General features: G+C 44.8%; 4 protein-coding genes across 10 annotated transcripts; 1 reads left to right on the top strand and 3 right to left on the bottom strand.

The window, feature by feature from the left end:
* Positions 1–2770: 2770 nt before the first annotated feature.
* On the bottom strand, positions 2771–7780 carry LOC125514819 (uncharacterized). Of its 7 annotated transcripts, none has more exons than XM_048680181.2 (11): positions 7466–7780; positions 6236–6387; positions 6034–6140; positions 5906–5946; positions 5381–5564; positions 4959–5103; positions 4753–4868; positions 4582–4662; positions 3638–3782; positions 3434–3549; positions 2771–3346 (listed from the first exon to the last, which is right to left on the bottom strand). In XM_048680181.2, the coding sequence occupies exons 2-11, from the start codon at positions 6303–6305 to the stop codon at positions 3194–3196; spliced, it is 1158 nt and encodes a 385-aa protein (XP_048536138.1). In that variant the 5' UTR covers positions 6306–6387; positions 7466–7780; the 3' UTR covers positions 2771–3193. The 7 variants fall into 7 exon arrangements, with proteins under 7 accessions (XP_048536138.1, XP_048536140.1, XP_048536142.1 ...); XM_048680183.2 differs by having other exon boundaries at positions 2771–3334; XM_048680185.2 differs by having other exon boundaries at positions 3467–3549.
* Positions 7781–7852: 72 nt separating this feature from the next.
* Positions 7853–9230, top strand: LOC125514821 (Thioredoxin superfamily protein). Its single transcript, XM_048680188.2, has 3 exons — positions 7853–8276; positions 8366–8455; positions 8994–9230. The coding sequence occupies exons 1-3, from the start codon at positions 8013–8015 to the stop codon at positions 9069–9071; spliced, it is 432 nt and encodes a 143-aa protein (XP_048536145.1). The 5' UTR covers positions 7853–8012; the 3' UTR covers positions 9072–9230.
* Positions 9231–9556: 326 nt separating this feature from the next.
* LOC125514818 (uncharacterized) lies at positions 9557–11924 on the bottom strand. The gene is made up of 5 exons (XM_048680180.2): positions 11696–11924; positions 11370–11479; positions 10935–11294; positions 10274–10820; positions 9557–9941 (listed from the first exon to the last, which is right to left on the bottom strand). The coding sequence occupies exons 1-4, from the start codon at positions 11922–11924 to the stop codon at positions 10278–10280; spliced, it is 1242 nt and encodes a 413-aa protein (XP_048536137.1). The 3' UTR covers positions 9557–9941; positions 10274–10277.
* A 1284-nt stretch (positions 11925–13208) lies between these two features.
* LOC125514820 (transmembrane emp24 domain-containing protein p24delta3) lies at positions 13209–15600 on the bottom strand. The gene is made up of 4 exons (XM_048680187.2): positions 15285–15600; positions 13977–14186; positions 13795–13871; positions 13209–13578 (listed from the first exon to the last, which is right to left on the bottom strand). The coding sequence occupies exons 1-4, from the start codon at positions 15486–15488 to the stop codon at positions 13434–13436; spliced, it is 636 nt and encodes a 211-aa protein (XP_048536144.1). The 5' UTR covers positions 15489–15600; the 3' UTR covers positions 13209–13433.
* Positions 15601–23650: the final 8050 nt, after the last annotated feature.

The following is a 23650-nucleotide window of genomic DNA, read 5'->3' as shown; positions in this document are numbered from 1 at the left end:
CTGCTGTCGACGCACACACTCGACTTGATCACCCCACAGCGTCCGCTACCATACACCACCACGTAGCTTTCGGATCTTATCTTGGATGCAGAACGCGGCACCCGTCCACCTCACACAGTTGTCCCTCCGAAGACGAGGAGGAGGAAGAAGAAGAAGAAGAAGGGCCAGTCTCTCGATCGGATGTCAGCAAACCAAACCAAACCAAACAAGACGCCTCATCTTAATAAAGAACAACGGAGCAAACAAAAGCTTAGCTGCCCGCCGGTACGCACGCGCGTACGTGGCGCGCCCACGCACGGCGACGCGGTTTCGCGGCCAGCCTAGCTCGCACAAGAAGAAGAAGAAAATGAAATCTCTGCATGATGCCATCGCTTTTACTACTACTACTACTGCTAGGGAAGGATCGTCAAAGGGAGCAGCAGGGGGGAAATGGACAGCGGCAATTGATTTGGTTGGGTTTAATCTTGGGGCGACGACAGGACAGCCTGCCTCGAGGCGAGCAGCTGGAGTGCATTAGCAGCGGGGGACACTGAGCATGGGCCGGAAGCTTCCTTGCTTGCTTGCTGATGATCATAATTACTTATTGTTATTATTCGCTTTTGGGTGATGGATCTTGTGTTATTTTCTAACTCGTGCATGTGTGGGTGTGGAGGGGGGACATGGTAACCTGCCTGGCTTATCCTGCCTGCAAGCTTCACTGATATTACGATGCTAAATGCTCTTTTTTTACATGTGGTGGTAATTGGCAAGCTGATCTCTAGGCAGCTAAACTTTTCTGTATGTCAAAGGAACTTTCTGCTCAAGAAAAACACGTACGCGGTACGCTCAATGATCTTCGAAAAAGGTTTAGTTTCTTCAGGGCACCCGCCTAATCCAGAATCCGGGGAATGTTAGACTAGGATAAACCATCGGTCGACAACAGTGTTCAACCCAAAACAAGAAACTTTGAGGATTATGCATATGCTTTACGAATAGAGATGTTGCTGCAAAGGTATGAGATACGAACAGCTATATTGTGGATAGCTCCAAGAAAATGAAATAAAGTAGCTGACCCTTTTGATACGACGAAAATATCTATAGCCTATCCAAATAGCAATTCAGTAAGTACCTTTTCTTACATATAAAGATCGATTCAGCTTTACAACTGTCACAAAAAAGAGGAGGAGAGCTGCTGTATCCATAGAATTACCACACTGGAAATTTAACTCATGTCTAATCCCCCCTTGACTATCCTCACTGGTTGGTGGCTATCTTCTCACGAATTCATTTCCGAGTTGAAAAAAATAGCACAGATCGAACACTTTAGGAGACCTCAGTGTAGCACCAAAAGATTCCGGTAAAAAGGGGCCTCATTCTAAGTAAGTAAAAGAATTTGGTGCATTACCTGCATCTTTGTTCGAGCACTGGAGCCACTTCCTCGCGGGAAGTTGTTACTAGTGCTTAACAGCCGATGGACAGGTGCAGGCATATATTCTGTAACCTCAAAGGAAGATAGTGAAAGTAAGATCTGCATCCGTTGCTCTAACTGAATCACCAAAATACATAATTAAATTTCTAGCACTAGTGCACCATCTACACAATGTATTTTGTGAAAAGATGTTATAGATTATCAAACCACGATGGTTTACAGGCGAACACAACGTACAGTCAACACAAGTGCAAAAGAATACCTGGACCCATATGCGTTTATTTCTTGAACACATTCGCTGCTCCCAAATACCGAATGGTCTCAAATGCTAGTGATTACTGCAGATCAATATTCACACGGTGAAGGATCGCTAGTTCTAGTCGAAGATTCGTCAACGGCAAAGATCACTTCACTCCATACATCTTCTGAATTTCTGATGACAATAAAATCGGTGTTGGTTTTCATCTGCAAGTTGGTGCTGAGAATCGGCCGATTTTCTGCATAAGACAAAGAAGCCCCACAATGCCATCATGTGCGTGCCATATAGCCAGCAACCGCAGACGGTAGATTAGGTGCACAATAACGTTGGCCTTTCAGTAGCTTTCATCGCCGATCCCTTTCCTTCATATCACAATCAAAGTGTGGTGCTGAGGAGTGCATTTCTCAGTCAACATCAGTCGGTCTCACCACCAGTGTTTCAGAATCGGTAGACATCGCATGACAGACTGTTATGCATGACGCGTGGATGCTCCGTTAGCATCACAGGAGGATTAGGAAAAACATTACAGAAAAATAAAGAGGATGCGTCGATATCACTTACGTAGCGTCTCGTCACAGTGATATATCTTTTTCGCGGCAGAAAACGCGTCTTCGCACAATATATTCTCTTCTCTACATCAAAGATTAATGTTCCAGACAGGGAGCACACATACTGAATATGGACGACCTGGTCTGCCTCCAGTCCCTGTTAGCAGACGTCTTGCTCTTCATTTTAATGGATCATTGATGTTTCTTCTGGCAACCGCCTGAAATATTTGGTTCACTCTCTTGCCTACCCGGCGCCGAGTTCTTCGCTGAGGGAAACGTAGGAGAGTACGCCAGATTTATGCAGCGGGAAAATGTGTATTTTCAGCAGTACTTTACAACACACTCACAATACAAGATGTTTACACATGATGCCCTAGCAGAAGGCTACACTTTGTGACTTGTTAGCAGTGGAACTCCCAGACTGCATGAGATATGCAGTACTCCATCCGTCCCATAATATAAGACGTTTTTACAAGCTAAAACAGCTTGCAAAACATCTTACATTGTGGGACGGAGGGAGTAGACAAGTAAAGTATCTACATATCCTCACATACATATGTGTTCGGCAAAACCTTGCATATGTGATGGCTGATATGCTACCAACAGATTCCAAATTTAGTACCTCCAGACTGCAAAATATGGCTGGCAGCCTGTTCCTGTGACTACTACAGAGCGAATATGGTGTTGCTACGCTACGCTGACGCTCTGTTCAGTTCTACCTTTGTAAAGAAATATAAGAACATTTTGATCACTACCTTAGTGATTTAAATGCTCTTATATTTCTTTACAGAGGGAGTACATTGTAAAGGCAAAAGCAAAATAAGATTGCATTCGGCCTAACAACTGTACTATTTTATTTGCATCCGTAACTCGGTAATCCCGTGAGCAAACATATCTGAGACAGGACATGTCCTTAGCACATTGGCAGAATAACGAGACCCGTATTGTTTTTGCCTGATTTTCATCATGATTATCATCCTAGTACCAGTCAAAAACATCCAGATCCAGGTCATCATCAGCATTCCCAGAAACATGCTCCCCTTCTCTGGCCTCAGATTGGCGTGTGGCCAGCTCTTTATCTGACCAATTTGAACCATTCTCTTCCTCCTTGATGAAATCCTGCAAAACATGCTTACAGAAGAATAGAGAAAGAATGCCAATGAAATAGATTCAGTATTAAACACTGTGTGTGTTAGTTTCAGAAAGGAAAAAAGAAACCTCATTTCCAGTGTCTCCTTCAATTGATCCAACCTCTTGTTTCTGTGCACTGTTCATGCCCCTCTGCAGATCTTCGATGTTGAGCTGTTTGATTACTTGTTTCAAATACAAAGTATCTGTGTAAAGTTGTAAAAACAGAAGCATCAAGTTAAGAAAAATCACAAATCAGACATTGGCAGGACCACTTGTAAAGCAATTGCTAACCTCTTGAGCGATGAAGTATAGCATCGTGGACTTGCATTGGATGTTTTTTCTCCTCAGTTTTAAACTTTTGCCGCACCTGATCACGGGACTTATCAGGGAATAGTTGCTGTATCATTGCAAAATTGCTACCAAATTGTTGAAGACCCTGGACAAGAACAGATAAAAGGTTGAAGTTTCCCATAGGCAAGCCAAAACGTCAGCACGCAAAAGATATATTCAACATGAAAAAAGTTGCCCGAGTAGTTGATATCTAAATACCTGGTAAAACAAGTCAGTGTCAGATTTCGACCATTTGGCCCGTGTTTGTTTGTTCATGTAGGAATAGTAATTCAGTTTGGTTGCGTTTTCTAGCACGTGGTTCTCTATTCTGTCATTGTCATAGTTCTCTCCAAAAGGATCAAAAGTGTCGGTACCTCCAAATTGGGAGCTGATGTGAAAAGATATCAACAAAGAACAGGACATGTGAAAAATCAGTAGAAAATGTGATTGAAGCAGTATATCAGCCCATTAAATATAAGAATACAAATTTATATGCTAGAACAAACAACTGCAGCAGCAATGCCAAGTTCAAATGACCTATTTGAATCAGTAAAGCATCTCCATGATAAAAATAGCTTGCAAATCAGTCTGCATTGTCAATGACTGGCTATTTTGCAAATCAGTAAGCTACCCTGATGCTCTGTTCAGTACATTGTAAAGGCAAAAGCAAAATAAGCTTGTATTCGGCCTAACAACTGTACTATTATATTTGCATCCATAACTCGGTAACCCCGTGAGCAAACATATCTGAGACAGGACACATGTCCTTAGTACATCGGCAGAATAACGAGACCTCGTAACGTTTTTGCCTGATTTTCATCATGATTATCGTCCTAGTACCAATCAAAAACATCCAGATCCAGGTCATCATCAGCATTCCCAGAAACATGCTCCCCCTCTCTGACCTCAGATTGGCGCGTGCCCAGCTCTTTATCTGACCAATTTGAACCATTCTCTACCTCCTCGATGAAATCCTGCAACACATGCTTAAAACAGAAGAAGAGAGAAAGAATGTCAATGAAATAGATTCAGTATTAAACACTGCGTGTGTTAGTTTCATCAAGGAAAAAAGAAACCTCATTTCCAGTGTCTCCTTCAATTGATGCAACCTCTTGTTTATGTGTACTGCTCATGCCCCTCTGCAGATCTTCGATGTTGAGCTGTTTGATTACTTGTTTTAAATACAAAGTATCTGTGTAAAGTTGGAAAAACAGAAGCATCAAGTTAAGAAAAATCACAAATCAGACATATTGGCAGGACCACTTGTAAAGCAATTGCTAACCTCTTGAGCGATGAAGTATAGCATCGTGGACTTGCATTGGATGTTTTTTCTCCTCAGTTTTAAACTTCTGCCGCACCTGATCACGGGACTTATCTGGGAATAGTTGCTGTATCATTGCAAAATCACTACCAAATTGTTGAAGACCCTGGACAAGAACAGATAAAAAGGTTGAAGTTTCCAATAGGCAAGCCAAAACATCAACAAGAAAAAGGTATATCCAACATGAAAGTAGTTGCCTGAGTAGTTGATATCTACTCCCTCCGTTCCCAAATATTTGTCTTTCTAGACATTTCAAATATACTACAACATACGGATGTATGTAGACATATTTTAGAGTGTAGATTCACTCACTTTGCTTCGTATTTAGTCACTTGTTGAAATCTCTAGAAAGACAAATATTTAGGAACGGAGGGAGTAAATACCTGGTAAAATAAGTCAGTGTCAGATTTCGACCATTTGGCCCGTGTTTGTTTGTTCATGTAGGAATGGTAATTCAGTTTGGTTGCATTTTCTAGCACGTGGTTCTCTCTTCTGTCATTGTCATAGTTCTCTTCATAGTTCTCTTCAAAAGGATCAAAACTGTTGGTATCTCCAAACTGGGAGTTGCTGTGAAAAGACATCGACAAAGAACATGACATAGGAAATGTCAGTACAAACTGTGATTGAAGGAGTATACCAGCCCATCAATATAAGAAGACAAATTTAGATGCTAGAATAAACAGCTGCCGCAGCAATGCCTAGTTCAAATAATCTATTTGAAACAGGGAAGTATCTCCATGATGAAATAAAAAGCTTGCAAGTCAGTCTGTAGCATTATTGTCAATGACTGGTTATTTTTACAACACTTCAGGTAAAAATATCTGGATAGAAAATAAGAAATGGCAGTTAAACACGAGATAGAGCTAATATCCATGCATGAATATTTGAAGTGAAAAAAGAGAGCACACCTTTGATTAGAGGATGATGGTCCTGACAGAATTGTTTTACTCTAGGAAAAGTCAAAACAAAATCATGAAACAGTAGCACAATAATGTTTCAAAAACAGAACCACCAGCTGCGTCTCAACCCAGCTCACCTTAATACGCTCTCTGGCCTCTTGTAACAATCTGAGATGCATCACACTTAGCTTCATGTGTGCTATCTCATGATCAGGTTTTTCCAGTAAAGTTTTGACTTCTGAAACTACAAAGGCCAAAAATACAAAAGATAATAAGAGCTCATATCATGTACAATCGATGCTTGGATATCTGGGCGCCGTTGTTATTTTAGCCAGATACCTTTTGTTCTTTTTTGACGAATTCTGTGAGTAAGCTTCTTGTCAGTCCGTTCTGTCAATTTATCTTTCATGGCTCTCTTACGACCAGGTGATGATACTTCACTTTTATTTTTCTGCTGCTTCTTCTCAGGCAGTTCTGATCTGTTGGAAATCCTTCGAAACATGCGAGAGTGATTAGAGAAATTTGCCAAACTAACCCATACCAAAAAGGCCATGCTGGAGGAGAAGCAAGCAATAATGTAGTGGTGGCTGCTCGTGGGGCACCACATGCAAGCTCCTGGTTTTTCACTGGGGCAAATATTGAGCTATCTACTTTAGACACAATTAGTTTTCTAACTATTTGTATCTGGCAATTGAGGACAGTGCCCTACTTAATATTTGAGCTGAACAATACACCACTATGCCCTTCAATATTAAGAAAAGTACCTTCAGAAACAATATTTTCCCTTCAATATTTGGCCTTCGTAAATTAAAAACCAACCATAGATTTAGCACAACAATGTGTGGGGCCAATTCTAGTTATATTGAGGTCAAATTCCAGATTTATATTTGTCACAAACTACTTACTAACACAAAAGGTCAATACTATCTTCTATGAGAGCCTCCATGAGAGAGCAGCCCATGCTCCTCCTCACTGCTACTCCAGCTACCGTGTGGAAATAACATCAAAGTATTATCCTTGCAACAATAGCACCACCAGCCGGTTCCGACTAGCCGCTTTCTTTTCCATTTATTTGTGGCTCATGGGTGCTCTAATCCCTTTCTATGTAACTAAACATTATTTACTTCTCCTCTGAAATGCATTGGCAGTACAACTGCCCGCCCCCTCAAAGAAAAACAAACCAAGTGATCCATCCTTCCAAGTCCTCAGATACTATTTGAAATCTAGTATAGAACAACCAAAGCATTCGATAGTTCTCGGGTTCTACTATAAAAGAAAAGGATGGAAATTCTGATTATTAACCCATCCAAAAGAAGAACATGTGGCACCCAAAATTAGAAATGCAGACAGCGTGCTCTTCACTGCACCTATCTTCACGCCATCCTATTATGAACCTAAATTTGCGTGCATACAGAGAGAAAGTAAATCTAACCAGGGAACATAATCCATCCACCACATCGACTAAATTAGCATGCTGCCGAAGCCCAGCATCGGAGCCACTTCCACACTATTCCTAGTTCCATTTCATCCATGTGTATACGAGTCAGGAAAACGCGAGCAGAAACTTACCAGATCGAATATCAGGAAACATAAGTAGATTGCAACCAAATCTGCACCCGTGACGCAAGGACGGCGGCGGCCAGTGAGTGGCGCTAAAGCATGCCGGGAAACCAGCAGATGGGAGAGGGAAGCAGTTGAGGGAGCGACGTGGGGGCGGGGCCGCTCGACCGAGGAGTAACCTAGGCGGGTGAGGAGAGATGAACGCGACGCGGGAGGGGAGGTGGGGCGCCGCAGGGGCGGTCGTACCGGCGGCGCGCGGAGGGGGAGCCGCGGCGGCGAGCGGAAGAGGAAGTTTTTTTTTTTTAGCAGAAAGTCGTGGCTAGGGCGTCGTCTGGAGCAGCGACGCTTCTGGCCCGTCGCAAAAAGTAGCTCCATAAGGCCTCTGGCCCATCATCATGGTCATCTGCAGTGGGCCATTAACCGGTCACTTGCGGCCGCGGCCCGTGCCGCCGTGCGCCTCATCCGCGCCCCCTCCTCCTCGTCGTCGTCAGTCAGCGACGGACCGAGCCGCCGAGCACCCACCCCAGCGAGCCTGCCCACCCGAACGATAACCGACATGGCGGCGGCGCTATCCGCGCTGCTCCCGCGCGCCGCGGCGGTCCGCATGGTGGCGCCGCGCGCCCGCCCTGCCGCCGCCGCCGCGTCCCGCCTCCTCTGCGCCGCGGCGGCGGGGGAGGCGTCGAGCTCGCCCGCGGCGCCGCGGAGGCTGGTGCTCTACACCAAGCCCGGGTGCTGCCTCTGCGACGGCCTCAAGGAGAAGCTCCACGCCGCCGTCCTGCTCGCCGGCACCCCCTACTCCCTCGCCTCCCTCGAGCTCCAGGCAAGCAAAGCCAGAACCACTTCGTAATCTCTTTCTCGTGCGGAGATGGATGGATGCTTACTTTGGGGATGCTGGACTGATTCGATCAGGAGAGGGACATCACGACGAACCCGGAGTGGGAGCGGCTGTACCAGTACGAGATCCCGGTGCTGGCCAAGGTGCTCCCCGACGGCACCGAGGTACCCATTGATCCGCTCGCGACTTACCCTTTCTGCCATGTTTTCAGCTACGCAATGCAAGCTTGCACAGAGCCAAATTATGATACCAGTATTCAACATGTGGCTATATCAATGTCTCAATTCGATGAACGAAAGCAGACAGAGGTTATGCTTCGCTGGTTCACTGTAGTTGGTATAATCGCCACAAATAATAAAATCATAGCTTCGTTGTTCGATGAAGAACTATTAATCATATCAGGATATGTTTGGCCAGCACAAACTTGATAGAGGCTTACCACGCATTTGTGCCTTGAGATCACTCGAGACAAATCAGCAATTTTTTTTAAAGATAATCCGATGGTGAAGACAAGGAATTCTCTCCTACTTTCCAGCTCGCCTAAAGACCATTCCTTATTGGTATCTGATAGATATTTCAATCATTGTGAATTTGTGATGATGCATTATTTGTGAGAGTTACCCCCTTGGTGTTTTATTATTCTACAGGCTTCATTGTTTGGAATAACATGAACTGACGTAAATGTGACTACTCATATTACAGGAAATACTTCCGAGGCTGTCTCCCCGGCTAACTGTGGAGCTCATACAAAAGAAAGTATCCAGCGTGTTTGATCAGTAAGGATACTTCAAAAGTTCAATCGTCAGCTTTGCATTTAGAGCTGCAGCTGTAAGAGTGGCAATAGGTGATATGACGATTGGTGTTATTTTCCTTTGTTGTAAGTTGTAAACCATGATTTTCAATTGCTTAACTTATTTTTTATACATTTAGTTTGGTTTACGCATGTCTTCTCAATATCGAATTCATACAGAGAAACATCCAAAACACGAGAAAGATCTAAAATGTTATTTTCTCTCTGTGTGTGTCGGGGGGCGGGGGGGGGGGGGGGGGGGGGTATACATGTTTAGCTGATAGTCAGCCATGCCACAAGAAAATACAGTTGCAAAACTTACAATTGTTGGTTTTCTCTTGTTAACAAGTGAAAAACTTTATGCAAGGAGCATTTACAGAACATCCGACTCATAAGCAAGATTCAGGCCAGTAAATCAATATCCAAGGGGCTCTTGGAGATAAGAGCAATGTCTGGTGTATGCAAATGCATGAGCTGCCTGGGGAAAAAATGGTTACTGAACAGATAAACAACTAAGAACATGTCTTTAGGAACATATGGTGGGCAGCCACTTTTGTAGCTGTAACCTGCTAATTCTACTATACATGGACCCTGGGATTTATCCAGATTTCATGTGAGTATAAGTTTATAATTAAACTTGGCCTAGATTTCTTACAAAATAGGACGTTAGTTTAAGCATAGAGTTGCTACATCCCAAATTCCCAACCTTGGTGCAACTCGCGATATGTTATCGAAGTGTTGCACTGTAATATAAGCTGCAAAGTAGTCTTAACATGCAAATTCTGATCTGCCCGAGGCTGGGAGGCCTGCTTTTGTTGAATTCAAATTGGAACTTGAATCTTGCTCGACTGCACAAGTACCTGGAGAAAATTCAACATAAAAACAAAACTCAGACCAGTATACCTTCATGAGTGTATATATCATGACCGTACAAGTACCTGGAGAAAATTCAACATGGAAACAAAATTCAGACCATCTTTGTTTATATCATGCATTTTCTTTTTAATTTTTTTAAAAGGTTAGGTAAAGGCGTTGTTTATTCTTTCTATTATAACTAACAGCGGTAAGGTAAGAGATGAACTGCAGTGGCGTATTCTATAGTATATTATTATTAGCAAGATACATATTAGTCCCAAATATATCAAATGATTTAATGACTACATTGGTAAACCCATACACAATTTATTTTTACCTTACTATGGTTGGGATGATGGTGCAATGGAGGTTGGTGCTGCCACTGCATTGCCACTTTGCTTGTGCCCAGGTCCATTCCCGCTATGACGCTGTGTTGGTAATTGAAGAGAGATTGTCATTGGAGGAAGTCGCATTAACATGCGACGTGAATTGGTTGCATTTAGTTTCATCCAAGCAGGGCATGAACAATGTGCACAAAGATTGGTTCTACTTGGCTGTGAATATGGAGGCATGGAAGGGGATGACATTGGCTGTGAATACGGAGGCATGGAAGTGGATGACATTTGCGTTGGAGATGAGCTAGGAGCAAATGATGGAACGAGGGCTTGCAGACGCGGAGCCAACTTGAGATCCTTGATTCTACCAAAAACCGATGGGTCTAGGCCAAGGTTCATTGAACTTGATTCTGTGATGATTTCAGCTAGCTGTTTCAGCCTCCCCATTTCTTCGTAAACACCACGGTCATCTGGGGAGAGGGAAACTTGGACTATAACTGGTGGGGCAATCGTTGAGCCATTCTTATTTGTCAGATCTATGTATATGTCCTGCATGTAGGTAGCATGTTGTCACTTTATGTCAAGATCTTCTAGGAAAGATGTTAATCAGAAGAAGAAGAAAAAACCATATGAGATATAGAAAGGGGGGAGCTCATATGGTACCTCATCCAGTAAATGCCCAAGATCCTCCTTCATTTCCTCAATCAGTCCCCTCAACTGGCGAATGCTCATGTCAAGCGTTACATTGAAAATAGGCTGTGCAACTTGTAGAATGGAATCATCCTGTAGGGGTTCTAATTCTATTGTGATCCCTCCTGGGAACCCCATCATCTGTACGCACAATGGATATCCGAAGACCGATGGTGTCAGCGATAAATTCAGCTGCTGAAGTGTAAGCTGGATCAAGTTTTTCCTCAATGCGTGCATGGATCGTGCACTTATGGAGGTGTTTATTGGGTCAGGAAGAACATCAAATTCTACAGCAGTGAAACTCAGGAATAATGCCTGCATAGAGACGGAAACCTGCAGAATTGTCTCGGTCAGTATTCAGTAAATCTTCTCGAGTGGCTTGAATTGGGGTTGGTAGTGGTAGCATACCGTAGTGTTGGGGACTCCAATTTGACGGTTTATCTCTTGTTGTAGCTCGACGGCATGTGGAGTGAGTTGCGCAAGTGGCTTCAACAAGATGAAACCAGCCTGAATTTCATCTGGAGAAGTGAATGTTTTGTCGTCAAAACATGGGAACTGCTGACTGCTGTAGCAGATTGTTGACTATGGTTGATTACTGAAGGGGGTTCTAGTATTTTACTGTATATTTAGATTCATGGCATAGTTCCTATCGAAGACATGGAGCTTTGGAAGGTACGCATGGCTGGAGATAGCTGATCATGGCTGAAACCTGGTGCTGAAGAAGCCGTCCTTACCGATGAGTGTGCCGGGGGCATCAGGCACGCTGTTCCCCGGTGATCGGAATTGAAGGAGCATGAAGAAGGCCGAGAGGAAGACGACGACACCGAGGACCAACGCGACGACACACTTAGCGCTGAGAGCCGCGCCCACTTGAGCGGTGCATCGACGAACCGCGGCGCCGTTGCTGGTTGACGTCTCAGGGAGGCGTCCAGCCTGCTCAGCATCACCGGCTTTCTTGCCCATGGCGAGCGCATCTGCCACAGGTCTCTCTGGCTCCGAGGCTACCACTCAGTGTAGGTAGAGATCATCAGAGCTGGAGGGGGACTGCTGAGGCTGCGTTGCGTCCGGGATCAACCGGAAGGCTGGCGCTGGTGCTCGCCGTGGCCGCACCGGTGACGTGAACAGGGCAGGTAGTAGCACAATCAAAACTGGAGGGCAGTAGTAAAATCATCAGGCCTTGTTTACACCGGTGGGTGGGCATTAGGAACGGTGGATGGGAATTGGGAAGGGGGACAGCATAGGCCGGCTGTTTTGACTTTTGCTCGTCTCACAACTTCTTCTATCATTTAGTTTGCTTTCATGCCAGAGCTGTTCTTACTGGCATCTAAAAATCATCATCTCTTGTCTTTGCCACATAGTTAATGCAGAAAGAAACGGAAAACTTTAGTTTCGTGCTGCTATGCTAGGTTAGATGAGGCAGCGTTGTACCAAAAAACTTGGTTTGCTAGAACTTTTACCTTTTGAATTTTAGTTTAGCTTATTATGTTCTGCACATTTGGACGCTCTGTTTTGTTGTTTGGTCCGTTGTCCCTTGATAGTGGAACCCTTTTTTGGATCTTATGATTTTTTTAATGGAAACTCTTTCGATCTTGAGGGGGTTTTGCCATCCCTTTCATGCGTTCACTTTGCTCGCATTCTTATCTTCGCCTGTGGAGTCGGAAAGCAAGGTTAGTTGGAAAAAAGCAAGCAGAATGAAACAAACAAAGATAGAAAATAGAGCAAGATTACCATAAACGTACAGGATGGCTTCATGTGAATAATAAGATAATAACAGTATTTAAAATGCTTACTCGTATTTGGCCGGTGCTTACAAAGCCAGCAATCTGATTTCTTTACACGAGTGCTTACCGCATCACCGATTAATACAATTTGTTAAAAGATGCCACCACGCTACTAATTCCGCAGCTTACATTACAATCCGTCTGACTCGTCATAACCGAGAGGAGGTAAGGGCAACGTACAATGGTTGATAAGATATCTTAAATCTAGCATGTAATTTAGAGATGTTAAAAAAAAGTTTAATGGATTATCTTTTAGTCTTATCTTCAATAGCTAGTTGTTCCTAAAAACATGGTGAGATATGTTAACAGATCATCTCTTAAATAAAAAAAGACAAGCATTTACTTATGATTTCTCTCTCCCCTTCACCCCAGCATTTATCCTACATGACACTCCTAAGATAGAACCATTGTACATATGCCCTAAGTATCGATGATACAAAAGATGGATAAGACCAAAGCTAAGATAGAAAGAACACACCAAGACATGGTATACTTCGGCATGCCTCCACTCTCCAACCAACCATAATACAACAAGGCTAAAGTGGATCATGATTACATTGCGTACAGTACATGCCATGAGTTCTCCACTAGCGTGAAATGTTCGAACCAAACATGAAGAAATAACTCTACCTTTCCCCCCCACAAAGTGAACAACAATCTGGGCTAATGCGCAACATCGAACGGGTTTAGTCTAGATGAGCTTCTTTTTCCTGAAGTACCCTTGAAGGTGCCAGAACTGCAAAACCGACACCACGACGCAGACGCCCAGCGACATGATGCTGAACCAAGCAACCCTGCCGTTTGTTTTCTCGCTCACCTCCCTCATCTCCGCTTCCCTGCATGGACAGACCAAGGCAGTCACTGGCTGTACCGCCAACTTAAAAGTCTTGCACGGCAAGACATTTTTTTCACGTCACAAGCGCTTTCAGGACAAGTGTTAGCCATTTTCTAGCAGACAGCAGTCATACACCAAAAGCTTTAGAAAGTTAAAAGCCTCAGTTCAAGCAACAAACGATATTGCCTGAAACTTATGTCAAGTGTGGAAGACTTGCCTTGCTTTGAGGTATACCATGTTCTGATGAATCGACTGTACAGCCACTTCAAGCTTCCTAAGCTCTAGTTCTACGCCCTACAAAAATATTCATATTGCACACAATTAGAGACATGAGCAATACATGAAACTGGACCCCAGCGAGACCTGACTGATCGGTGGTTTGGCAATTCATAGCCTCACCTCTATTTTTTCCTTCTTAGCGATAGCATCCCAATCCTTTGTTGCAATTCCAGTCTTCCAATCAAGATTTACAGATACGCCTGATCCTTTCTCTGCACTATCTATCCAGAAGCAGGCAAGGAAGTTTCCAGCTTCCGAGGTTGTGAATGCAAATTGACCAACTGTAATGTTTCCACTTTCATGTAAGGTGTACCCATATGGTGAAGTAACCTGCAGAAAGCACAAGCATTTACAGAACTGTAACAAAGGAGAGTGCAAATCAAGCAAATTCTTAAGCTCACGCGGTTGGACTATAGGACTAATTCTTCCACTATTATACTGCAAATTGTCTTGATGAGTAAAAAAAAAAAAGCTGGCCAAGTTCTTAATGATAGAAGCTAACATTTATTCATCAGCTGCAGGACTAAGTACTGTTCAACATGTAGCACAAATCAAAGTAAATTTTCCAATCACAGCAGAAAATATGGGTAAAACATCTGAGCATGCTTCTAGATAGTTTTCAGTTATAGTGACAAACAATGGGCCATGGATGCAATATATCTGATCACGAAATAAACAATCTCTTCACATAACTAAAGCTATAAGATTCGACATATACGTCCATATAAAGTAGCATCAAATGTGTCTACTTGTTTGCAAGCTTGCACATTAAGTCTGCCCTTTATTTAATTTGCTCTGTCATTCCTTTTGCAACGATGCATTCTTATTAGTCACCTTTTTTACGCCTCACACCCATGGGATCTTACGAATAAAGAAGTCGGTAGAAAAGCAAATTCGGAATCCCGTGAGCCGAATCAGCCGGTTTATATATATGCTGCGGCGAGTGATGTCCTGGAAGGAAACCACCATGGCTTTAGACAGAAGGAATCACCGAATCAGCATGGTTCAATTAACCAGAGAAATCTAGTGATCTCATCGGACCGAGCACCACAGCGTCATCGACTTAAAGAGCCGAGCAAATCTTGTTAAAAAATAGCAGCCAGATATTCTAGAACCATCATTCATTCTACTGTCGTCATATCGCACAATGAAAAACATATCTGAATAGACTGAACCATATGAGCACTGCGACATCATTCACACTAGCTCCGGTTCCAATCAACCGTAAATCTGCGTGCCGCGGCAGCCGCAGGCCGCAGCAAAACCAGGACCTCTATACCGCTGCTCCCCCCGACACACAAATCTAGTACCGCGTGATCAACTTGATTCGTCCAGATTATCGATCCGAGATAAATGAAAGCAATCCATCGCGCAGTGGAATCTATCTATCTGTATGGAGCACGAGGCGGGTAGGCAGCGATGGATTACCTTGACGGCGATGGTGGGGTGGGCGGAGGGGTGGGACTCGTACATGAGGGCGTAGTCGGCGAGCACCACCACGTTGGCCTGGATCTCCTCCGACACGCACTTGGTCCCGGTCTGCGGCATGTCGAGCCACACGGCCTCCGCGCAGATGGACGCAGCGGCGAGCAGCAGGGCCGCCGCGAGGGCTAGCGCCGCCGGCGCGGGCATCGCCGCCGATCTGGGAATCTCCGCCTCGCGGTGTCGGGCTCGGGGCTTTGGGGAGGGGGAGGGAGCTGCAGTCGTGTGGGGTGGGCGATGACGTAGGTGGGAGGCTCAGTCCTGGCGGCCGTGCTACGGGGGATAAGCTAGGGGCATATCTGGAATTCTTTACTTCGGTTTTTTTTTGAGCAAATTCTTTACTTCGGCTGAGGGTGCACGTTTTTTTAGGGGCGGCTGAAGGTGCAGGTGAAGTAGTCTGGTTGTGTGATGGGCTGATGGCTCTGCCTCTGTGGTAAGTGGGCCTGGGGACAGGGAGTTTTAGCTCCCAAGCTCAGTAAACATTAAATTTTCCCCTAAAAAGCAAAAATTAAATTTTAATAATAAAAAAATACTGAAAAGTCATTTTGCCAAACAGAATTGAGTGTCCTGCATTCATATAAATTTAGGTGAAAAAATGACATTCGTGGTGCTGTGTAAAAAAAATAAAATATGTGCTCCGAAAAGGTTATTTGTTAAGTTTTTTGGGGCACCATTTGTTTCTCCGAGTGTTATGAATGTCAGTTCATCACATTTTTTTTGCATGTATGTACAACACTTGAACATGTTTGTTGTAAAAAAAAACCAGTTTTTTTGTTGCTATTTCTTTTAAATTTGTTGTTCATCCATCGCTTATGACTCAAGCTGGTGACGCGGATGGTGCAGCCATCAAAGCAACATTTATTTTGCTGCCGTTGTAGCCAAATATACCATTCTTTTTTTTGCCAGGGTGACAACCCCGAAGTTAGTTGGAAACAAACATACCGTCTGACCATGAAGATATTATTCACATACCTAATTCATACTAAAATTTTCTTTAAAAAAAATATTTATCCATGTGTATTTAAATATGTATTAAAAAATTATAGACTATAGACACATGTCTTAGGGATTCCATGTCTTAGTAGCATGGAAGCATTTAGGAGATAGGAGCACCTCGTATTTTCTCCATTTCAGTATCTCTATTCCGGAATGGAATGGTGATTAGTCAACAAAGATATAAACCCTCTGTCTCATAATATGAAAGCGTTAGTGTAAAAAATGCTCTTATATTACGGGACAGAGGGAGTATTTTTTATCCCCGCAACCTCATTCATCTTTTTTTTAATGAATCAAAGAGGTTGTAAGCTAGAAAAACTAAACCCGTATACCACACCGGTGCTAACACATGTGGCTCAAGGAAAAAAGTTGTTTCTTTATGACATTGGTTTGCGCAGGTGCTTTGGAAGGGGTATCAGAAGCAAAGTTTAGCTTCCTAATGCTTAGGGGAGATAACCGTTATCCTGATTTCACGGGTGCTACAATCAATCGCTATTAAGCACCCATGCGAAGCACTCTTTTTAGAGGAAAATGGCTTCTGTCCCGGACCCGCTTCCCTTTCATCGAAATAAAACCATACAGATATGTGAAGCACTCTGCGTTGTAGACAAATTTTATTTTTTGATGTAATAACATTCTCTCTTCAAGCACCGGTGCATAAGCATCCAACACTATACACGGCCTAAGTGTGCTGCTCACTTTGGCTAACACTTGTCATTGCCCATTGGTGACACTTTTTTCCTTCGACTGTATAGTACTCCCTCAATATCGTGTTAAAAAACATATTATATTTTCATACGGAGGGAGTACTTTTCCATTGATTGAAAACCCTCAGGGAAAATGATCACATAAACAAAGAAATTATACGGTATGAAATAGCAAAAAAACTGACTAGTTCGATTCTAAAAAACTGATAATAGATATTTTATTCTGCAGGAGATATTCAATATGTGAATCAGATTGGATTTTGACACTGACGGCTTACGTTGGTTGACATGGGAGCGTTTGCCGAAAGCTCTCTGCAGTCTGACGCATGAGCTGATCCGCGAAAAGGAAACGTAACAGAATCCTCGAGACGTCAGAGTGCCGAACGAAGCATATATGCGAACCTCGTCACTCGAAGCTAATACCAGAAGTAAGTTTCACGCGTAACGTCGACGCGAACAGAAGCTTCAGCTTGAATCTATCGGGCAGTCCCGGCAACATGCATGCCAGAATCGGTTCGGCGTTCTGATCCATCTCCCGCTCGATCTCTCCAAGAAACCATGTCGATCCATCGATCGATCGACCAAGGAGGTCCTGAATATCTCTTCACTCACGCACGAGGAAGATAGGGAGGTACTGTGCTACCGTGAGTGTGACACAAAGAAGATGAAGAACTAGCTTGGCCTGCTTGCCGGCGGCTCCGACGATCCGGGCATATATGGTGGTTACTTTTGATTGATTGGTTTACTCTCTCTTTTTGCGGGAGTGATTGATTGATGTACCCGGACGAGACGTCTGGGATTCGCTTCTATTCGACCGCTTTCGGTGTCAGTCACGCGTGTGTGCGACTGTGCGTGTACGCGCAACACTGCCCTTCGTTGTCATGGATGAGCCACTCTCCAAGTTGCTAGTAGAATTCTCAGGTTGGGTTCGGTTGACTTTTGTATTCGAGAGTAGAATACACCACTACTCCCTTTCGTTCCACAATATAAAATTATTTTTTAAACAGCCTTTCGCCCTGCTGTATTAATAGAGTAACCATCCGATACATCTGCAAGACCATTGCTGAGGCAAACACCACAATCAAGCTAAAAAAAAACCAAGAGAAACAAATGCCGGCAGTGTCGAATTGATGTAAGTGACGATTTCCCGTAACTGTTGCGACCTCCGGAGGATTCTCACCACGCTCCTATGCCTCTGAATTGCTGTGTGCCAAGCAACACATTCAAGAAGGACTGTGGCAACATCGACGCTGCTGCCTGGACGGATCCTAGGATTTCTCCCGATACACGGGGGAGTGGGGGAAGGGGTACACCCGACGCCCTTCAAGAAGGGAGGCGACGCCCACTGGCGTCATCGCGCCGGTGCCAACAAGATCCGACAGGGATTTCTCCGACCCCCACACGGCCACAACCCCGAACCAACCATCGGCTCCACCATACTTGCCGCCCACCAGTGTGCGCCAACATAGTCTTAAAGTCCTTGTCGACGTCTCACCATGGCAAACGCTGCGATGTCGGCCGGACCTAGAAGAAACACCCGTAGACGGGGGACGACAGTACCGTAGCCACGTGGGAGGGAACAACCTCCACCGGCTCAAGCGGTAGCAGACCAGACACATCAATAGGAGCACACCAGGCCAACAACCTAGCCGGGCCCAGATTGGGCCCGTGAAGCTCCCGCCGCCGCACTGCAGCAAATGCGTCACTGTCGCCATCGCCCCCATTGCGAGTCGCTCGTCAGTCCAACAGGAGGCGACACGCCGAAGCCCATATCAGCCTATCCTGATCCAGATCGCACCCAAAAGGGCCCAGATCTGGGTCTGCAAAGGAGTGCCCGCTAGGTCTCGCACGAAACCGCCACCGCCGCTAAGTGGCTACGCCTTCACCTCGCCACCACCCTGGCCTTTGCCTGAACGCCGGAGACCGAGCTACACCACCGCCAGGTCACGCCATCCCAGGCTAAGCACCCGCGATGGGAATGAAGCCATGGCGCCCGCCAATGCCCGCACCTTGGAAGCCCTCCACGTGACCACCGGAGCCAGGGGCCATCGCCGCCAGCCACCAGTGATGTGCCACCGTGCCGCCGTTCGTGGAGCCCGTCCCGTGCCTAGCCCCGACGAACGCGGAGGAGAAACCGCCCCGCCGCCACCGCCAGCAGGGCTTCACCCGCCAGTGCGCTCTGGCGGCGGCGAGGGAAGGGGGGAGGGGAGGAGGCTGAGACTGGCGACGACTAGGGTTAGCTCCCCATCGCTCGCGGGAGCGACGCGGGGTGCGGGGGTTGGTGTGTCCAGGTTGTTTGCAATATAAGAGCGTTTTGACAATATACTCTCTCCATCCCATAATATAAGGGCATTATTGTAAAAACGCTCTTATATTATGGGACAGACGGAGTAGTAATTGACAGGAGTGCAGTTCTTTTTTTCAGGGACAACGAGGGCAATTTCACCTCTTCTTTTTAACCATCCATGTTTCGTTGACACTCTCTGTTTCTAAGATTGCATAAGATCAATACACGCTCTGGTTGGCCACTAGTATGGATCTGATCCATGGCATGGAGCAAAAAGATGCAATATTTTCTTCATACTTGGTTTCATGAGCACGAGAATTTCAAGTCATACTGTGACGAACTCGTACGCAATCGTGAGGCAAAGTCACTCAACCATCAATGATATACCATCCAAAAGGTCGTGAGCAAGTATTGTGGCCATTTGAAACAACCACTTGGTCGGAGGCCAAGTGGTGCGCAAATCATCGAGTAAATAAGTTGTTATATATGTTGGTCATTTGGCCGGATATGTAACTTGTTGACAATGTTTTTCTTTATAGCCCTCCCGTGCGTGCAACGTGTTCTTGAAGGTGGAGAAGAGGAACTTCATCCTCATGCATTGTTGGTTGAAGTTGAGAGGGGAACCCAAGTGAAATTAATACATTGTCAATTACATCAAGAACGCCGGCTTCAACACCGAGGAAGCAGCGGGTGATACAACCAACCAACAAAAAAGATGCCTAAGAAGGTTACAAAAGGGTTCCGGAGAAAGAAGTGAGACGAGGAGAAGAAGAAGCGTGAAGGGGTTGTGACCAAGATAACGATGATATTAGAGGACATCTTGGCAAAGAAGGAGGAGTCATGTGTCAAGTGCTCCGACATCAAAAAAGAAAAAAAAGCATAAGAGGTTTAACATCTTGATGGCGGCGAACGATAAGAAGCTTAAGCTCAAATAGAAGCAGATCATGGCAGGCCTAGATGCATGCATGCATGACGTTCTCTGTTAAAGCCCATCTCTATTCATTCCATATGTCGACACAAGCATCGATCAATGAAGAAAGTCTAAACTAATTAACGAGATACGTGGTTGGAGTCCTCGGAAGTCTCACACAAGGGACATGTCCTATTACTGAGGCCATTCTGCTTCAAAACATCTCAACTCCCGAGGGAATGTGGCCACAGACCAATTGCTATAAAAAATAATCCAAATCTTCACAAGCAATTTCATCTCCCACAAGAGATTTAGTTCCTATGGCCCTGGGGTGGCCATAATGGCTTTATAAAGGGATCTGGCCGAGAACCGGCCATTGGGCTCAAGGTGTTAGGATGTAGAGTCCTACTCTAGGGAGGGTGAATGTAGGGCCACACATTCAAGCAACTCCTCCCGTTGGTCCAGCTCAGGGAGGCCAAATATGCGTCTAAAGGCAAGGTTTCTGCGCGGTTCGCTTCCTCTGGAGTTGCCTTCGGGAGCCATTGGTGCCAGGTGGTTCCACGACAATCTCCCTGACATGTTTCGGGAGGTCCTCGGTCTCCAGTCAACCTTGCAGCCTTTCTTTCGGGTGGTAGTTGGTGCCCTTGCTTGGATGTTATGAAACATTCACAATAAGTTAGTGACTGAACATGTGTTCCTATTACGTGCGACTGATGATATATACAAAATGTGTTGTTTCTTACAGCTATGGATGCCGCTTAGCAAGCGGCTTGCGCAAGACAACATCAACATGATCATCATCGAGCTCTGGTCCATCGCCTCGTGTCCTGCTCTCCCGACCCCTCCGCCTCCACCAGAGCTGGACTAGCTAGCTCTTTTTTGTAGTGGTGTTTTGTGTTGTGCCCCCAACAAAATATTTATTTATTTTGTCGCACTTTGCCTACTTGGTTGGACTTCTTGTTGTTGTTGGGAGAGGGGGGGCTTTTCATCAGTTAACGAAATAAACAAAAACTAATGGGGAACTAAAGTCACTTAATCAGTAGAGGCACCTACGACGTAGGCATCTCCATCGAGCAGGCCGGGGAGATTCACATTCACTCACTAGTTGAGCTAAAGCGGATTTGCTTAAACTAAGCAAGCGATCCGGCCGGACACGTACGTCACGGCCTCATCCGGCCGTTACGCTTTGCTAAGCAGCAGTAATGTGCAGCACTCGCATGAACAGAAGCGCCAGCTCCATCTGTCGGGCACTCAAGGGTTCATGCTAGAATCAGTTCGTTGTTCTGATCCATCTCCAGCTCTTTCCCAGGAGAGCATATATAAGATGTCGGGAAACCATGTCGATCGATCGACCAAATAGATCCTGAATATCTTCACACGCACGCACGCACACGCACAACTGTGACTGTGACACAAAGAAGATGAACGAACTTGCTTGCAGGCTGCTCCGACGATGGGCATATATGGTGGTTACTTTTGAGTGATTGATGTTGGCAGATGGGATTCTCGCTCCAATTCCTTCGCTTTCGGTTTCAGTCATGCATGTGCGTGTACGCGCAACAATACAGCACTCCGTTGTCATGGATTGATGCCCCACTCTGGCTCCAACTTGCCAGATTTATGAGGTCAACGATGCTACACTTACGGACGGCCTGCCCACGGAAAACATCTACGCGCGGAGGGGGAGCCAGTTGATTGGCGCTGAACTTTTCACTTTGCGTGAACTGCGGCTCACATTTGTATCGAGCTGACAGAAGTTGATCATTTGTTTGGGATCATGGCTAATTGGGGCCGACTATTGGTAACTTATCTAAAAAAATGGACCATAATATCTGGCGACCGCCAGTTTTTTTTATGGGAAAAGCTTCGCTTCGTCCGGCTGAAAACTCACTTGCGTCCGCTGCCTTCCCCGTTTACCGTGTGAACATTTAGAAAGATCTTTAAATTTTTCATCTGATAAGTTCAAAAAATTATAAGACTGCCATGTACATTTGTTTTTGGAAAGTAGACATGTACCTAGACAAAAAATTATTTCGCCACCTAGTAAAAAAAAAGAGAGGAACAGGGGTTCAATCTAAGGTCTCCCAAGTGGAGGCTTGAGACGTTAGCTAGTGCGGTAGGTGGGTTGTGTTTAAATAGGATGCATTCGCGTAGCTTTTGTGTTGTAAATAACGAGTTTCAAAAACTGACGTGGTAAGAAAACACACATCAAGATATGTGCGGCACAACCAACGGCACCCAATTCGTTCGCTAAGAGATGCCAAAAATTTGATGTTCGCTAGATAGCTCTTTCAAAAGAAAAAAGTTCAGTGTTACCTGATTTTTTGGACTCCGCCAGCCTTCTCTCTCCAAATCAGCCGATCTTACTCCTCCGAGCTCGCCTCCCTTCACCTCCTCCGGTCGAGGGCTCCGTCTACCAGATATGTGGGCAAAACGTAAAGGACCCAATCCTCTTTGTCGCTGGCTTAGGGTCTGCCTCGCCGGCATCACCACACCTTGTTGGTGCTCCCCTCCCTCTCCCCCTCTACCACTCCGTCTCCGCCTTGGAGCTCCATTGTGCGACTCTTCCATCTCTCAGAAATTTGATTTTCAGACAACTTCTAATGCTCACTAATTAAGAGCATTGCTGCTGCTGCTAGGGCGCGGGGGGGGGGGGGGGGGGGGGGAGCATGCAGTGGAGAGTAGTTTTCCTCCTATGCATGGGATATCCCGTTTAAGGATCCTCTGTGCACCGCTGCTTTGAGATTCATGTTCTGTTTGTGGGTAAAATTTGTCATGTTTCGTGACATTTTTTCTTGCTCCAAAATTGTATTTTAAGGTCTCCATGTACCAACAAATAAGAGAGCACACTTGTTTCGGACTGGATTACTATTACACAAAATGAAACATTTTGATACATGTTGAAACAAGAAAAGAAAACTAATGTAACACTCTGAAACAAGACAAAATTTATGAAACAGAAAAATCTCAAAATAACGATGGATGGTACTCCCTCCGGTTTTATTTACTCCGCATATTAGCTTTGACTGAAGTCAAACTTTATAACTTATATTTAGGAACGGAGAGAGTAGAAAACAATACGAACATTTACAATAACAAATTTATATGATGTGAAAATATATGCAATGATGAATCCAATGATATATACTATTTGGTTGTGTATATGTTAATATATTTTACTAAAAACTTGTTGAAAGTATATAAAAATTGACTTTAGACAATCTTAATATGTGGAGTAAATAAAAATGGAGGGAGTAGATCCAGGAATTACTTTTCTGGAAATGTGAAGTGTGCTGCGTGCCATGACGTCCTTCTCTCAAAGGCTAAAGCACATTTGGACTCTTTTCATCAATAATGATAATAATAAACTAGCTAGTCACAACTAAAGATAGTTAATCAGTTGAAGCACCAG

This window comes from Triticum urartu, chromosome 6A, assembly GCF_056163025.1.
Source record: "Triticum urartu cultivar PI428250 chromosome 6A, HENAU_Tu73, whole genome shotgun sequence".
Taxonomy (NCBI): Eukaryota; Viridiplantae; Streptophyta; class Magnoliopsida; order Poales; family Poaceae; genus Triticum; species Triticum urartu.
This window is presented reverse-complemented; position numbering and strand designations above follow the sequence as displayed.

Coding starts and splice junctions, on each gene's coding strand:
- LOC125514820 (XM_048680187.2), bottom strand. CDS start 15,488: ATGCCCGCGCCGGCGGCGCTAGCCCTCGCGGCGGCCCTGCTGCTCGCC. Junction 14,187..15,284: donor ACCCCACCATCGCCGTCAAG/GTAATCCATCGC, acceptor TGCTTTCTGCAG/GTTACTTCACCATATGGGTA. Junction 13,872..13,976: donor CTAAGAAGGAAAAAATAGAG/GTGAGGCTATGA, acceptor ATATTTTTGTAG/GGCGTAGAACTAGAGCTTAG.
- LOC125514819 (XM_048680181.2), bottom strand. CDS start 6,305: ATGAAAGATAAATTGACAGAACGGACTGACAAGAAGCTTACTCACAGA. Junction 6,141..6,235: donor TCGTCAAAAAAGAACAAAAG/GTATCTGGCTAA, acceptor TGGCCTTTGTAG/TTTCAGAAGTCAAAACTTTA. Junction 3,347..3,433: donor AAGGAGACACTGGAAATGAG/GTTTCTTTTTTC, acceptor TTCTTCTGTAAG/CATGTTTTGCAGGATTTCAT.
- LOC125514818 (XM_048680180.2), bottom strand. CDS start 11,924: ATGGGCAAGAAAGCCGGTGATGCTGAGCAGGCTGGACGCCTCCCTGAG. Junction 11,480..11,695: donor TGCCCCCGGCACACTCATCG/GTAAGGACGGCT, acceptor TCACTTCTCCAG/ATGAAATTCAGGCTGGTTTC. Junction 10,821..10,934: donor TTGGGCATTTACTGGATGAG/GTACCATATGAG, acceptor ACCTACATGCAG/GACATATACATAGATCTGAC.
- LOC125514821 (XM_048680188.2), top strand. CDS start 8,013: ATGGCGGCGGCGCTATCCGCGCTGCTCCCGCGCGCCGCGGCGGTCCGC. Junction 8,277..8,365: donor TCGCCTCCCTCGAGCTCCAG/GCAAGCAAAGCC, acceptor TGATTCGATCAG/GAGAGGGACATCACGACGAA. Junction 8,456..8,993: donor TGCTCCCCGACGGCACCGAG/GTACCCATTGAT, acceptor CTCATATTACAG/GAAATACTTCCGAGGCTGTC.